The 14,845-nt window shown below is 43.6% G+C and overlaps 2 protein-coding genes across 2 annotated transcripts in view; both read right to left on the reverse strand.

The window, feature by feature from the left end:
* LOC119397199 (uncharacterized) overlaps positions 1-3,450 on the reverse strand; it is a 12,443-nt gene extending 8,993 nt beyond the window's left edge. The window contains exon 1 of the mRNA XM_049416489.1: positions 3,366-3,450. Coding sequence (XP_049272446.1) covers positions 3,366-3,450 — 85 coding nt within the window. The remainder of the gene's footprint in view (positions 1-3,365) is intronic.
* Positions 3,451-8,180: 4,730 nt separating this feature from the next.
* Positions 8,181-14,845, reverse strand: part of LOC119395700 (dynactin subunit 4) — a gene marked incomplete at its 3' end in the record, with an annotated part of 29,274 nt that continues 22,609 nt past the window's right edge. The window contains 2 exon segments of the mRNA XM_037662710.2: positions 8,181-8,279; positions 11,101-11,155. Of these exon segments, the coding sequence (XP_037518638.1) occupies positions 8,181-8,279; positions 11,101-11,155 (154 nt within the window).

A 14,845-nucleotide genomic window follows, 5' to 3' on the forward strand; every position in this document is an offset into this window, starting at 1 on the left:
AGTCTTGAAAATGCACTGCTAAATGTGAGTGCACCCTGAAAAAGTAATTACAGTATGTTCTTAAGAGCTAGTTTCGCTTCCTACTGTACCCTGACGTCACAACACGGTATGAGCTTTTCGTCACGTGCATGCGCAAGATATCGTGACATTTCCACACCTGCTCCGTACCGTGGCCCCATTGATGACGCGCAAACAGCCATTTTGAATGTTTTGGTGATGCACGAGTGGCCATCTTGGAAGTTTTGGTACCTGACGTCATCACAACTAGCCAGACCACTGCACGAAGTCACCAGAATTTGTACTGTAGCCAAGCTAGTGTCGATGTCGGTAGGTTCGCCATGGGAAAATTGACTAATATCAAAATAAAATATTTTATCAGCATTTGCTGAGCTTCACACTTGCTCAAAGCCATCTCCACATATTGGAGACTTGTATTCAATCAGTGAACTGGCAGCGCAGAAACAGACAAAAAACGACCAAGACCTTCGTCATCTTTTGTCTGTTTCCGTGCTCCCAGTTCGCTGATTTATCGATCCTTTTACAAGGAGATTTGTATGGCAGAGTAAACTCACCTTCAAAAAATGGTCTCAGTACCCTTTTAAGGAGGGAAGCAGTGTTTAGGTATGAAGTGTTTTATTATTTAAGCTAGGACGATGAAAACTTCCGTGATTATGTGTTTTCATTTGCTGATGTCAAACATGAACTCAGTTTTTATGTACGCTATGTGATTAATTTTAGGGTGAATTATTTACGTGCACATCATTTGAGCACATTTTTATTAAACTTGTTGCACAGGTGTTACTGAATTAAATGCCCTTTGATTCCACCCATGTCAAGAAGTACAACCAATTTAATTCTATGGTTGTATCTTCCCAAGAACAAGAGCTATGAAGCATCAAAGTTCTCACTTGAATGACTGAGAAAGAAAAAGCAGTTTTGTCATAGCATCCTTTCTCAATATTTATAACTTCCCAGAGATACATTTGCCACCCTGTAGCACTCGCTAAACATTCCGCTTTTCAGCACAACCAGAATTATCAAAATTGAGTGTGCCAAAGCTGAGAAAAGCTTGTCAAAAGATTGCAAGGTTACGAAAAAAAAATTTAAACTGAGAAAATGTCATAAAACAAAACACCACCGGTCGCTGATGTGATGTAAAATTCCGTTATAGCTAAAGATCAGAGATACATGCAAATTGGTGAGGTTATGCATCAGCAGTGGCAGAATACAAACATAAGATTTTCAATATATAGTATTATATATATATTTTTTTGCAATTTTAGGAGCTGGCTCACCAGGTTCTTAAGCTGGGGCGAAGTCCCGCACTGTAACCGTAACCTTAGTTCCAGAGGCGACCGCTACAGGCGCAGCTTGCGCGAAAGAGAAGTCTTCTTCCTCTTGTTCTTCGAGCGCCTTGATGATGACATTAACGCAGGCAAAACCACATATAGCATAGCCAACTGTAGCATGCGCACACTTGAGGTATAGTGCCTAGAATGTACTGGCTAGTGTGCTGAGCGGAGGGGGTTTCCTTAGGAGGAGGTGGCAGGGCCGGTGATGCCTTCCAACTTTCGCCGGCAGGTGGCGACGCTTGTCGCAAAGGTGTAGGCTGTGCACCGGTTTGGCCTCCGCAACTTTAGTGCCTCGTGTCAGAATTTGTCTTGGTGACGTCTGCACTGCTTTTATCGTGTTTGCACTGTCCTTTGTGTACGCATGAGTAAATGAGAACTGCAAAGAGTAATGATGCAACGGGAGAAGCATCAGCGCAGGCAGAAAACATGCTTCGTTCCGCTGTGTCGGAGTGGCTAAAACATTTTCTGTTGAAGTACAGATCGGGTTTTTCACTAATATGTTTGTATTAAGCAGTTGTTTGAGTATTTCCCTGCCCGTTTAACATTTTTCACTGTATTTTGCTGATTTAAGAACTGGTATTTTGACTATTTGTATTGCGTCTCTTCTGTTGAGCGTTTGTTTACATTTATGTGTGCGTGGTGTGTTTTGAACATTACTTATGTTTGATAAGTTCATGGTTAAGTTGTGGAACAGTGGGATTTTTCATAGTGAAACTCAGATTATATTCTCATTTATTAAGGTGGGGTGAAACATCGAAAGTGAGTTTCAAAGCTTGGCTGTACAGCAGTGGTAATGAAAGCTATGACTAAAATTTGCAAGGTATCTTAAGGTGGACGCAGGTTGCATTAAAGCTCGAAAATGGTTTGAAATTGTTTAGCATTTTTTTATTTGTGTTTGTTTTTCTACTAATGTACTTTTTTCTACTAATGTACTTTTTTCTACTAATGTAATGAGCTGAGGAAATGGATATTCCACTTCTTGAACACCACGTGATTGCTCCTGCTGCACAGCTCCCGCCGTGGCAGTGGCAGCTTATACACTGTGATTTGTCTTTTGTAGAAGTCACGAAACGTGCCCCTGCTGCACACATTCACATGCATTTCCGTGAGCTACAGCACAAATACAGCTATCCTGAATTCTTTACAGATGCTTCAAAGTCCCAGTTTGGTGTGTCCTACGCAGCGATCGGTCCATCCTTTTCGGATGCCAGTGTTCTGAACCCTAACACAAGCATCTTCACAACAGAGGCTCATGCGGTATCGGCGGCTGTTAACCACATTATTAAATTGAAAATCTGTCGCGCAGTTATGTACAGATTCTTTAAGCGTCGTTAAAGCCCTTAAATACTTGAAGAAGAACAAAAATCCTGTTATCGCCTTGATCTACAGAGTCCTATGTACCATCTATGGATTAAAACAGCACGTTGTTGTATGCTGGGTGCCAGGGCACCGCGAGATAGAAGGAAATGTACAGGCAGATAGACTGGCTGCATGTGTCCATACAAACGTAGCCGATGCAGCCATGGCTGTTCCTGTGATGGACTTAAAGAAGCCTCAGAGCATACTGGCAGCGCTTATGGGACACAAGAACACACAACAAACTTCACACTATCAAACCGCAGCTTGGAAACTGGCCACCCATAGGAAAGTCTCGTCAGACCGAAGTCATATTTTGTCGGCTGCGCATAGGACACACATACAACACACACTCATACCTGTTAACCGGCGGGGACCCGCCAGCGTGTGTTAAATGTGGTGATCCTTTGACAGTGCTTCATGTCCTGATCGAATGTCGTGAACTTGAAGGCCACCGGAAAAAGCATTTTCATTTGCCATCGCGACAGCATATTCCACTCCATCCTGCGATGTTTCTTGGTAACGAGCCGCTTTTTAACAACCAATTTGTTTTACAGTTTTTAAAGGATGTCCAGTTACTTATCATATACCCAGGTCAGCCATAGCACTGCCTCTCGTGGGAGAGGTCGCTGCTGCGGCAGAAATCTCTCAAAGCACTTGCCTCCCAGACCTTGAGTGTAAGGAGACGGGTGAGGCAGTAGTGCGTGATGACCTGACCGATGATCACGATGTCCATTAGCATTGTCGATCTCTTGCATCATTGCCATAGTTTTAGCCTTCGTATATTTTACGCAATTCACAGCGACTTATTTTAGGCCACTTTACAGCCACGTTACATCAATCATGTGCATCCCGTTTGTCACTGCTACCTAACACTCATAGTCATGGCGCTCTTTGGCCAACCATGGCCCTTGCGCCAATAAACTCCATCATCAATCAAATCAACTTTTTAAATAAGATCTGCCAACTGCAGACCATTGCAATTTTGCATAAAGGTAGCTACTAACGATTTACAGAAGTCAAACTAAAATTGTGAGCGTACAACAAAAACTAGATTTGTTATGTTTTCTTACGTTTGTTGATTTATGAAAATTGCCACTTATGACTGACTTTTTATACTAAAAAATACAAATGCGCATAGGCTACTGCTTCTAGTGCCAGTTATGTAAATGCCATTAGTTAACACGTGGAAATTTTTGTTTTCTAAGCCCACTAGTTCTCAAGAAAAAGGTACAGAAAGTACAAAAATATTCTTTTGAGAAAAAAGCAGAAATAACGTAGGGGTACGCGAGCATTACCTGTCAATGTGTCAAAGAAAAAGAACCTAAAATTCTTTTTGAAACTGCGAGTACCCAAATGTGATATATTTTCTGAAAGATAAAGAAATGTTGTATCAGGTAATTTTGAAATCCCAAAATTGATTTCTTTTTTACCAAAGGAAGCCTCATCCCGCTTAAACTGTTAGTTCATTGCGGTTAAAAACAAAAGCCCATATTCACAAAGGTGCCTTGCACTTGATTTTTTCAGGCAATATTTCAGCTAATCACAATGCTTAGACTAATGAAATTATCTAATTGAGATGTCGATCTTGACTAATGACCCCTGTTCGGTTTCTTTGCACTTATCTTTCCTTCTGTTAAAATGAAATTCAAGCTCCAGACACATTCGTAATGTTTTTTTTTTTTGTGTGTGTGAAGTGAGTAGTACCTTTCAGATAAAATGCATGAGTAGTGAATCCTATTCAGACTGGCTTGTGTTCATGGCATGTGGTCTAGAAAAAACAGATGCCATGCTGGAAAACGCAGAACAGTGAAACTGACCCCACCCTACATTTGCGTATAACCGGTGCTCTGTGAACTACAGACTTGCTCATCTAGATACAACAATGCAGTAGCCACAGCTGAACTGCAGAAACAGCGAAACATCCGATCCGAGAGTATGGGGCCTATGCTGATATCTGCAGCACTGGGTGTGCAATATTCATCCTGTTTGTGAAAGCAAAAAATGTGCGAAAACTAGTGTCATAATGTCTGCAAGAAATATTAGTGCGTGTAATACCAGCGTTACACGGGAATTTGCGATTACTGTCGACCTGCTCCGAGTCAAATATCTGCTCGCGAGAATTATCGTAGCCACCGATCCGACTACCTCGGCGCATAATACACTCTGCAAGTCCATGATGGTGCATCATACCGAGTGTGACTGCTAATATAATAAAATATGACCACGACTGAGCGGTGCGAATTGCAGTTGACTGGATCGACTTCGAGTAAAATCGCTGCGTTGAAAACAGCGCGAAAACAGGATGAAGGCTGAGGATAAGAAACAACACAGGCGCTGTTCCTTAGCCTTCGTCCCGTCTTCGCGTTGTTTTCAACAGAATAAGATGTACTAACTGGCCCTTCAAAGCACCCTGCTATCGCCAGCGAATGTTCACGTGTAGCAGCGAAGAATCCGAGTCGGACTTGATCGCGATCGAAATTGCCGTGAGCCATCCTTACGACACGATTGCTTGCATCTAACGTGTCAACCTTAGCTGACTGTTTTCAACTGGCAAGTTGGGTGTATCGTAGTATATTAATTGTGATTTCTACTTCGCTTTGGTGGTGAAGCACAGTGTCGCGAAAGCTAGCAGACGACCGTGAGGTACGTGTGAAACCTTCGTCATTTTGTAGTGCCCAACCAGTTGAGGATTCTCTGTGGGCAGTAATTTGCTGCTAAGATTTCCTTCTTCCGATCGAGTGTTCTGTTGAGTGTTTTAAAAGGAATGAAGAACACTGTATTCGCAGCAGAAAGTGCCGTGCCACGCAGCCGCAAGCGCAGGAGCTGCCGACACGCGATGGACCTTAGCGAGTTGCAGTGCCGTTATGCGGTGACTGTGGGAAGGCATCAGCGTGGTGGCCATGCCAAAGCGTGCGCTCAGCACACTAGCCAGTATATTCTAGGCACTATACTCGAGGCGAAAGAGAAGTCTTCTTCCGCTTGTTCTTCGAGCTCCTTGATGATGATATTAACGCAGGCAAAACCACATATAGCATAGCCAACTGTAGCATGCACACACTCGCGCGAAAGAGAAGTCTTCTTCCTCTTGTTCTTCGAGCACCTTGATGATGATAACGCAGGCAAAACCACATACAGTCAAACCTCGTTACAACGAACACCACATTAACGAACATTTCAAATTAACGAACTTTTAAGAAATCCCGTGCCGACTGCTTATAATTTCAATGTAAAAATATTTCACTACTACGAACTTCAGAATAACGAACATTTCAGAATAACGATCGTTATTTAATTCCCGTGTAATCTTAACAACACCTCAGTACTACGAACTTATATCCCGAAATGCGAGGATTCTTAGATTTCAGTGTATCGGTCATGGCAGTCGGAGCTGTAAGGTAGCAGACGACGCAGCGCGAAGAGCGGACGCCCTCCCACAAAACCTGAGATGGCGCGGGAGGAGAAAGACGCGGGCGGAGAACTCTTTTTTTTTTTTCGGAGGCGACAACGCATCAGGTTTTGTAAAGGCCCAACCGCATGCATTGCAGGCGACTTTCGAGCGAAGGCGACTGCGACAAATGGGCTCCGTCACGCTGTCGCGACGGGAGCACCCACGTGTTCGCGACAAAGTGTCACGGTTGCTCGATTGAAAACTATCGCGTGCACACAGGCCAATTACGAAAAATAATTACAGAGTAGATGAATGACAACATGCCAAATTTATTATTATCTTGTTTGAATAAGGATGCCATAAAAGCATTTCGTGACTTTCTTTTTTCGCAATCTTATGTTTAACCGCGACAGTAGTATCTGCTGTGATCCCATGGGGTGCCCGGAAGCGTACGCTGCCTACGCTACGTCGCACTTTGCAAACTCCGTTATGTTGGGGTTAGTCCACGAGGCGCATCTCGACAACGTTTCCTCTTGCTGTCATAGAACGTTTAAGAAAAGCCACAGCGCCTCACATCGTTGCTTCGCAAGGAGAAGGGCTACCTCACACGACGACGATGTTGACATTGCAGCAAGCTACCACCGAAACATCAAAACGAACCGTCGATCAAAATTAACCACAAAATATGGCCGCTGCCTCGCTCTCCGCGTGAGATGGGGCTGTAAAGAAGGTAGTCTATAACCTGCATTCCTTGAAGTACGCGCCGATTGGAAGCATCACGAGCAAATTGCAACCGAAGCGAGGGTCAGAGATGCCGCCATTTTGCCGACATCGTCATGCTCACTTCTGGGCGACAAGCGATGTTTTCTGGCTTTCCAGAAACCTGCGACGCGACAAGCTACGGCGATGGATGGCCCTCCGCGACAGCAAATCCTGTCAGCCGTCGCTCAAAACTCGCGTGCATGCAGTTGGGCCTTAAAGGATTGCAGCGATGACATGGACGACGATGTCACGGTAGCACCCGAAAATCGCGACGAGTCCGTGTCGGCCACAGATGCGTTGGTCTACTTGAGGAAACTCCGTATATTCACAGAAAAAAGCGGAACAGCGACCGAAGCGGCGCATAAAAATGCGGATGGTCTAGAATCGTTTGTGACGCAGAGTTTGTGCTGCACCCGTCAACAAACGATCACGGACTATTTCAAATAAACGTGCCTTGTCTGACGTTCACGTGTGCATTGTTGTGAGAAACGAGTTCAAGGACGTACCGTTGCAAAGGTAGGACGTTTGCGTTACTGAAATTCTATTATTATGGTAAATTTTTGGGCTTTCACTATAACGACCTTTCAGAATAACGAACATTTTTCCGCGGTCCCCTGAAGTTCGTTGTACCGAGATTTCACTGTATAGCATAGCGAACTGAAGCATGCAACACTCACTCCACTCCGACGCGTGCTATAGTTTGATAGGAGACCGCTAGAGGGCCACAACTGCTCGCTTCCTCTCTCTTTCGACAGTCGTCAGTCAGTGCGCTTCGATACTAATAACATGAACGAAGAAGACAAGGTGGCAGAGCGGAGGGCTCGCAAGGCAGCAGCAGCGCGGGCTCGCCGGCAAAACCCTGCGGTGAGAGCTCGCCAGGCCGCAGAGAGACGTCAGCGTCGTGCGGACCCCGAGATACAAGCCCGCGAAGCCGAAGCAGCGCGGAAGCGGCGGCAAGAGAACCTCGATGAGGTACGGGCACGGGATGCAGCGGCCAAGCGCCGAAAGCGTCGCTACCTGAAGTTGGTGGCGCCGACACACGCTTCAAGCGCGATTTCCTCGACCACACGTTTGGCCACAGCTGCAACATCTGCGACCGCTTGTGGTTCGACAACAACTTGACCACAATCGCTACTATAACAACATGTCACGTCTTTATATGACAGTAAAGAATTTGTACGGAGCATTCATGGTTTACCAATCCAATTATCTCCAAGCCAGCTCCTCAATCATCGTTCACTTCGAGGATATGGCGTGATTTTTTGGTTCCAAAAAGAAGCTTCCCCCCTTCAGCCAGATGCAATAGTGCTCTCCCTTACCTTGGCAGTGGTCCCTTCAACTGGTTGTTCAACTGGTAGTAGCGTCACATGAGTCACATGTGGGGTCGGATTGTGCAGCGAGAGCTGCACGTAGCTCTCCTGCAAATAATGGAGGAACAATGAAACCTTTGTATGGATTGCCCTATAAAATGGGGCTACAAGGCAATAATACAGCTCTATCTCTTGACAGCTTCCATGTACATGCTGTCTTGTACATTGATGTCGCTCTTTAATGTGTGTCACAACCTCCATGGTGCAGCCCATGCTTAAGATCTTGAGTCGTGGGAAAGCAGCCACTGCTCTTCTATGGATAATTTTACAGATTGTAGTATACAGCACGTAACATTTTCAGTGCATATCCACATTCACCGATCGATCGATCAATCGATTGGTGAATGTGGATATGCACTGAAAATGTTTGTGCTGTATGCTACAATCAGTAAAACTTTAGCATTAGCCATAGAAGAGCAGTGGCTGCTTTCCCACGACTTCAGCACACAAGGTTAATTGCAAACGGTTTCGAAAGGATTAAAATAGAGAATACTGAGACCTTCCATATAATGCAACAGAGCTGAAAACGTGTCAACAAACAAACAATGCTAATCATTCTTGTGCCATTTTCAGAAGGTCATTTGTCCATGGCACAGATGTAGCGTTCCAATTTACAACCCATCTTATGATCATGCGCATGTTAGCATATTTGTTGGTTTTGTTCATGGCACTGGTGATCTCGCTTTGATGAATTTGTGGTAAATATATGCTCATGTTCTGCAAGGAATAAAAATCAGTTGATAGTTGGCATTCGTCCCGTTTGACATTTCTTGGTCTCTGTTTTATTTCGCCTAGATGTCTATGCCTGTATGTATGACCAACTAGCTCAAACAAAAGCTTCGCTATACATAGTTGATGTGCTTGGGCTCGCAGTGCACTGGCTTTTGCACAAAAGCAGAGGAAAAACGCGGTTAGTCCGCTTTATGAGCTATCATGTGTAAATGCTGCTTTGATGGTTAGCAGACACTACTTGTAACTGTCAAATGATAAACGCAGTGTCATCATGCAAGTGCTCTAGTGGAACTGACAGTGTACTCAAGAAATTATGCAGAGTCCACATCGATAATTTGATATAGTTTTTAAATACTTCCACTAGAACACGCAAACCTGGCCCTCACCCAAGAATGTACAGTTACGTCTGGAATACGTATGGATATGAACAACAAACTACTGCAGCGTTTAGGACAAAGCACTGGGTAATCAACATGCAATAGCCAAGGTCTCTCAAGCATGATGGTCCTATTGATGGCAATGCTAAAAGAAACATGGCACCTGTTACAAATGCTGCTGGTGGCACGCACAGCATGTGACCGTTTTATGAAATGACATGGACATTGCTTTTGAATTACTATAACACTGTGGTCTCATGTGGCAGAACCATGATATGATTATGAGGTACCGCGTGATAGGAGAATCCAGATTAGTTTTGAACACCTGGGTTTTTTTTACGCGCATCTAAATCTAAGTACACAGGCGATCTAGCATTTTGTCCCTATTCAAATATGACCACCCTGACCTGGGGGCCATAAATGTTGCCAACTGGATGAGAAACTCAGAAACACACCTTGGGAAAATGTTGCCACTTCAGTATGCACTGAAACCTGCTCAGATTATTATTACATATTATTTTATGTGGGTGTAATATGTAGCACCAGAGTTGTAGTACCTGACAACAGGAATGTGGGAAATGTGTCGGCAAACTGTTGCAACGTAATCAATGGACCCTCTTCAGTTTTGTCAACAAAGAAAGTTTCGGCATCAGCAGAAATATGCTTGGGTTTCCAAGTCATCTTCTTTTGCTGCAGTTATGAGCAGCAATTGTGATCATGTCTTATGTGGTGATTTACCAACTATGCAAACAATATACCAGGTAAGCGTTAACCATTGCAACTTCAAAGTATGGTTAATTATAATTACTTGCAATCTTGTCTACAGGAGATGAATACTGGATTGAAGCCCACTCATTTCTCTGTTCCGTCCATGTTCACGTCGTTGAAAACCATGCTCCATACATCCCAGTATAAATGCTCTTTTCTCGTATGTTCCAGAACTGCTTTCTGCCAGCTCTTCAGGCCCGACTCAATAATGATAGGCTAATTTGTGCAAGTTATGCAAAGGAGCCAGCCATAGTGACAAAATAAACCCCTAATTTGGCTCGAGTACATTTGAACATGCACCTCATGACACCTGTACTAATGCCAGAAGTCTAAAATCTGGTGCGTTATCACTGCTACCATGCTGCAACAGTTACTGAGACTTTCAACAAAGCATATAAGGCAGGAGGTGGCTTCGATATTAAGTATTCTGAAAATCTTGCCTGATAGTGAAGAAGTATGGTAAATACACTCAAACCTCACAATAACAAACTCACATCTGCGACGAAAATAGCTTTGTTATATCCAAAAATTCGTTATGAACGTTTATTCATAACACTGTATCTATGACAACACTATCCTTCATTTACTTTGTTATAACCGATAATTCGTTATATCCGTATTCATTATATTGAGGTTTGAGTGTAGTATGTCAAACAATTAGCACATAGAAATTTTTTTAACCAAACAGGCTGTGCCCACCTCATAATTCCATCATTAAAGAAGTAAAAAACGTTTCTTGTTTGGTTAAATATTAAAAGGTCATTCCTTTCATGACCTTTCAAATACTTGCACCATTTTTATTTAGGTTTCACTTTTTGGACACCCCCCTAATTATTTTTGTTGCTAGAACTTACAACCCAAAGCTGCAAATGAGAGGTGCGTGTGCATCAATGTGCTTACGGTAAGCTTCATACGCTAGTAAAAAAATTATTCGAGTCTGTATCTGGAAAACATTTTTCTTTCTTAGCCTGAGATAGATGAAGAAAGCTCACCTCTCCAATGTTGAACGCAGTCACCGACTTGATTTTGATTTCCGGGACATGGTGGCTGCACAAGCAAGCACATGTTTCCCAGTTAGCTGGGGGCATAAAAAAAGCAATGGTCCTCTCGATTATTGATAAAGACACAGAATAGTACAACTCAGTACTTGATGTTTTTATAAATAAATGTACTGTCAAGAATGAGATAAAAGAAAATTGAAGCAAAATTTCAACAACGCTAAATGTTACACTGAATGCTCACGAAAAGTGTAGAAAGGGTCACCAGGTTTAAATTGATGAAGGTCATGATGTACTTCAACAAAGCGTAAAAAATGAACCGACCAGCCTTCTCACTAGCCACAGAGAATAACAAAGGATGTTGGGAGGATCAATGAAAATAGCTGACTCAGAGGTCGCGAAAGGAGCCACCCTGGCTTTGGCCATTGCAACCACCACTAGTTCTGTAGTAATACACGACTCCAAAACTGCCGTATGGAATGTCACATGAAATTTCACCCTACTGCCAATGCCATCCTCAATCGTAATCCCCGCTGCCACGCCGTCCCAATCTGGACTCAAGCTCACTAGGACTCAGACCAACCTGCTAACTCTCAACTGTCCTCGATAACTTTGAAGGACAGCAGACAGAGAACATGCAGCAACAGTTTTGGCTTGCAAGATGGATTTGGCCGTCACTTCCTGGAGGTATGACCGCCATTCGATGTTTCTGCCACTGGACATCTTCCTAAACTGATTCTTTAAGTGTGAATTTCACCATGCTTACACCGATTGGACGGCAATGATCATCTACCAGAGAGTGACGAATGGTCAGCTGAACTGGGAATTCCTTGTGCACATGTGCTACTGGATTCTCAAAGCTTTGGGTGCAGTTTTCTTTAATATCGTGGAGAAAAGCTTCTAGGTGATGGGAATATCCAACAAGCTCGATGGGATGAAGCACGCTTTCATCTGGGACAGAGGCAAGTCCAAGGACACGACGAGTTCAGAGGAGGAGGAAGAAACGGACTAGGGCAACGAATCACATTCCTGTGGGCGCATGCACGAGACGAAAGTCTTTGATTGTCCTTCAAGAGACTTGCGCAGAACACAGTCAGTTAAGATCCACCTCTTTCTTCATGCAGAGCTGGTTCTAGACTTGTCAGACAGGAGCCACCGATAGAAAGAGAGTGAGGGTGGTTAGAAGGGTGTGTGGCCGCCAAGGCCATCTGAGTGAAGGTGCGAGTGGAAAGAAGGGGGCGACGACTGAGAACAATGGAGTTGGTTGTCAGCGGTGTCTCACAGAAATAACACCTTCAATAGGTCCAACAACACAAACATCCTGCCTCACTGTTCACAGTCACCTTGCAGTACGCTCACTACTTGCAAAAATGAAAGCAGCTCGCCATTGCTGAGATGGCCCAACATAAACATTAAGGAAGCTTCGCACCAGTGGCGCCAAACCTGAAGGAAGTGCGGAGCCTTCTTTGTTTCTCTTTAGTTTTCTCTTTCTTTCTGTTTTCGCTATGTCTCCGTTTCTATTGCTCTCTCTTTCCTCCCTCTCTCTCTCTTCTCTATTTCTCGCTCTTCCTGTTTTTCTTCCCTTTCTCTCTCTCTTTATGCCGTGCTTTACGCTCTCCCCTCCTCCTCGCCCTCACTTCCCTTTCCCATCCCCTTGCTACACTACGCTATACAAGGCTATGCCATCCTCTCCTAGCGTGCATGGATAGCCGAGTGGTTATGAGGCTCACCTTTGGATTGTGGGACCCAAGGGTCAGTCCTGGGCCCGCTATTGTTTCTCATCTACATAAATGACATTTGTTCCAGTATTTCATCACAACTCAAATTATTTGCCGACGACTGTGTTTTGCACAGAATTATACATAGCTCACACGATTGCACTATTCTTCAAAACGATCTCGACAGAGTCTCAGAATGGTGTGGAGAGTGGCGTATGTATATTAATGCAAAAAAAAAGAAACAGTGCATATGTTTCACTAGGAAAAAGGTCCCCCCATGATTCATTTTATACTGTAGATTCAACTAGGCTGCTACCAGTTCAGGAACACAGGCTTCTTACTATATATTTTACTCCTGCTACTCCTGACCTCTCCTGGAGCCGTCACATTAATCACGTCACAAATAAAACGGGATGTGTTCTAGGTTTCATGTGCAAAAATGCAAAAAAGTTACCAGTTGAGGCCAAGACACAACTATACATGTCCAACGTCCGATCTATCTTAGATTACGCTTGTGCTGTGTGGGATCCGTGGAATGCATGTGACGTGTTCAATTTAGAAAGAATTCAAAACATGGCTGTTCGCTTTGTGTGCTCCGATTTTACCAGAAATATTAGTGTTTCAAAAGCAAAAGAAACCCTCGGTTGGAAACTTCTACACAAACGAAGGGAATATTTGAGGATGAAACTTTTTCACATATTTCATAATCGAACAGGTCTGAACCCGTGATACTATTGAGAACCGCATTACGTTTCACAGCGGCTGGACCATACAAACAAGATAAAGGAAATAAGCTGCAGCACTGTAGCATTTAAAATGTATTTTTTTCCCAGGATGATAGGCCAGCGGAATAGGTTGCCTTCAGAAGTAGCAAATTACCTCACATGATGTATTTTCAAGTTCAGTGCAAGGTCTGCAATAGTGTACTCGCGCGGTTCTGTAAGTACAAAACAGTATTATGAAACTACTTTAGATTGTGTACTCCCATGTGCCACTACCGAAGTGCACAGTGAATTGCCTTTTCATTGTACTGTTGAAGTGTTAGCATCTGTATTCTGTACTGAAGTATTGTATTCTTTCCCACCACTGTAATGCCCTCGGGTACTGTGAGAATTAAACAAGTTCAAATCCCACCTCACCAACAAACTTTTTTTGCCAAGAATTTTTGTTTGTCTTTCTGTCTATGTTTTTCTTTCTCTCTCTCTCTGTACTTAATTCTTTCGCCAATCAGAGTTGCTGCATGCCAAGCCGTACAAATCAGCACACGTATCCTGGGAGCAAAGCAGAAGATAAAGAGAATGAAGAGAGTGCGTGCCGGTTCATGATGATGACCATTTCTGTTCGCCAGTCACGGACCAATGCTCAGCTTAAACAGCTCGCTGCACCCAATCACTGCCACGAGTAACACTAATACGAGGAAGCCTCACAAATACCTCACTGGTACGAGGAATCCCCTACAAAGACGTCATAAAATCAGTGTGCCACAAACTGAGAAACAAATAGCAGTCTAGATGGGAGTTAGAAGCAAATAATAAGCCCCACCTCGTAAAACCCACCATAGAAGAATGGAAGTCATGCTCACAGCAAGAACGTTACATAGAAGTAATTTTATGTCGCTTACGCATTGGACACACACATCTCACACACAATTTCTTACTGGCAAAAGGAGACAAACCTCTGTGTGAGAGATGCAGATGTGAGCTCTCAGTGAATTGCATTTTACTGTCATGTACTAAGCTGGAAGAACTAAGAAAAAAACGTTTTACCGTATTTTACAGTGAACATGTACCTCTTCATCCTTCATTGCTCTTTAGTGAAGACGCGCTGGTTGGTAACTCATATGTTTTTAGCTTCCCAAGAGAAGCAGTCATTTTAGACAAACTCAGGGGTGGAACAGCCGAAATAGGATTTGGAGCAATTTTTGGAGCAGCAAAGTGTTGCTTTTGGAGCACAAAATACCAAATTTGGAGCAGGTTGCGAAAATAAAACCTGAATAGAAAGCCCGAAATCCCAAATTTGGA

The sequence above is a fragment of the Rhipicephalus sanguineus genome, chromosome 6, assembly GCF_013339695.2.
Source record: "Rhipicephalus sanguineus isolate Rsan-2018 chromosome 6, BIME_Rsan_1.4, whole genome shotgun sequence".
Classification (NCBI taxonomy): Eukaryota; Metazoa; Arthropoda; class Arachnida; order Ixodida; family Ixodidae; genus Rhipicephalus; species Rhipicephalus sanguineus.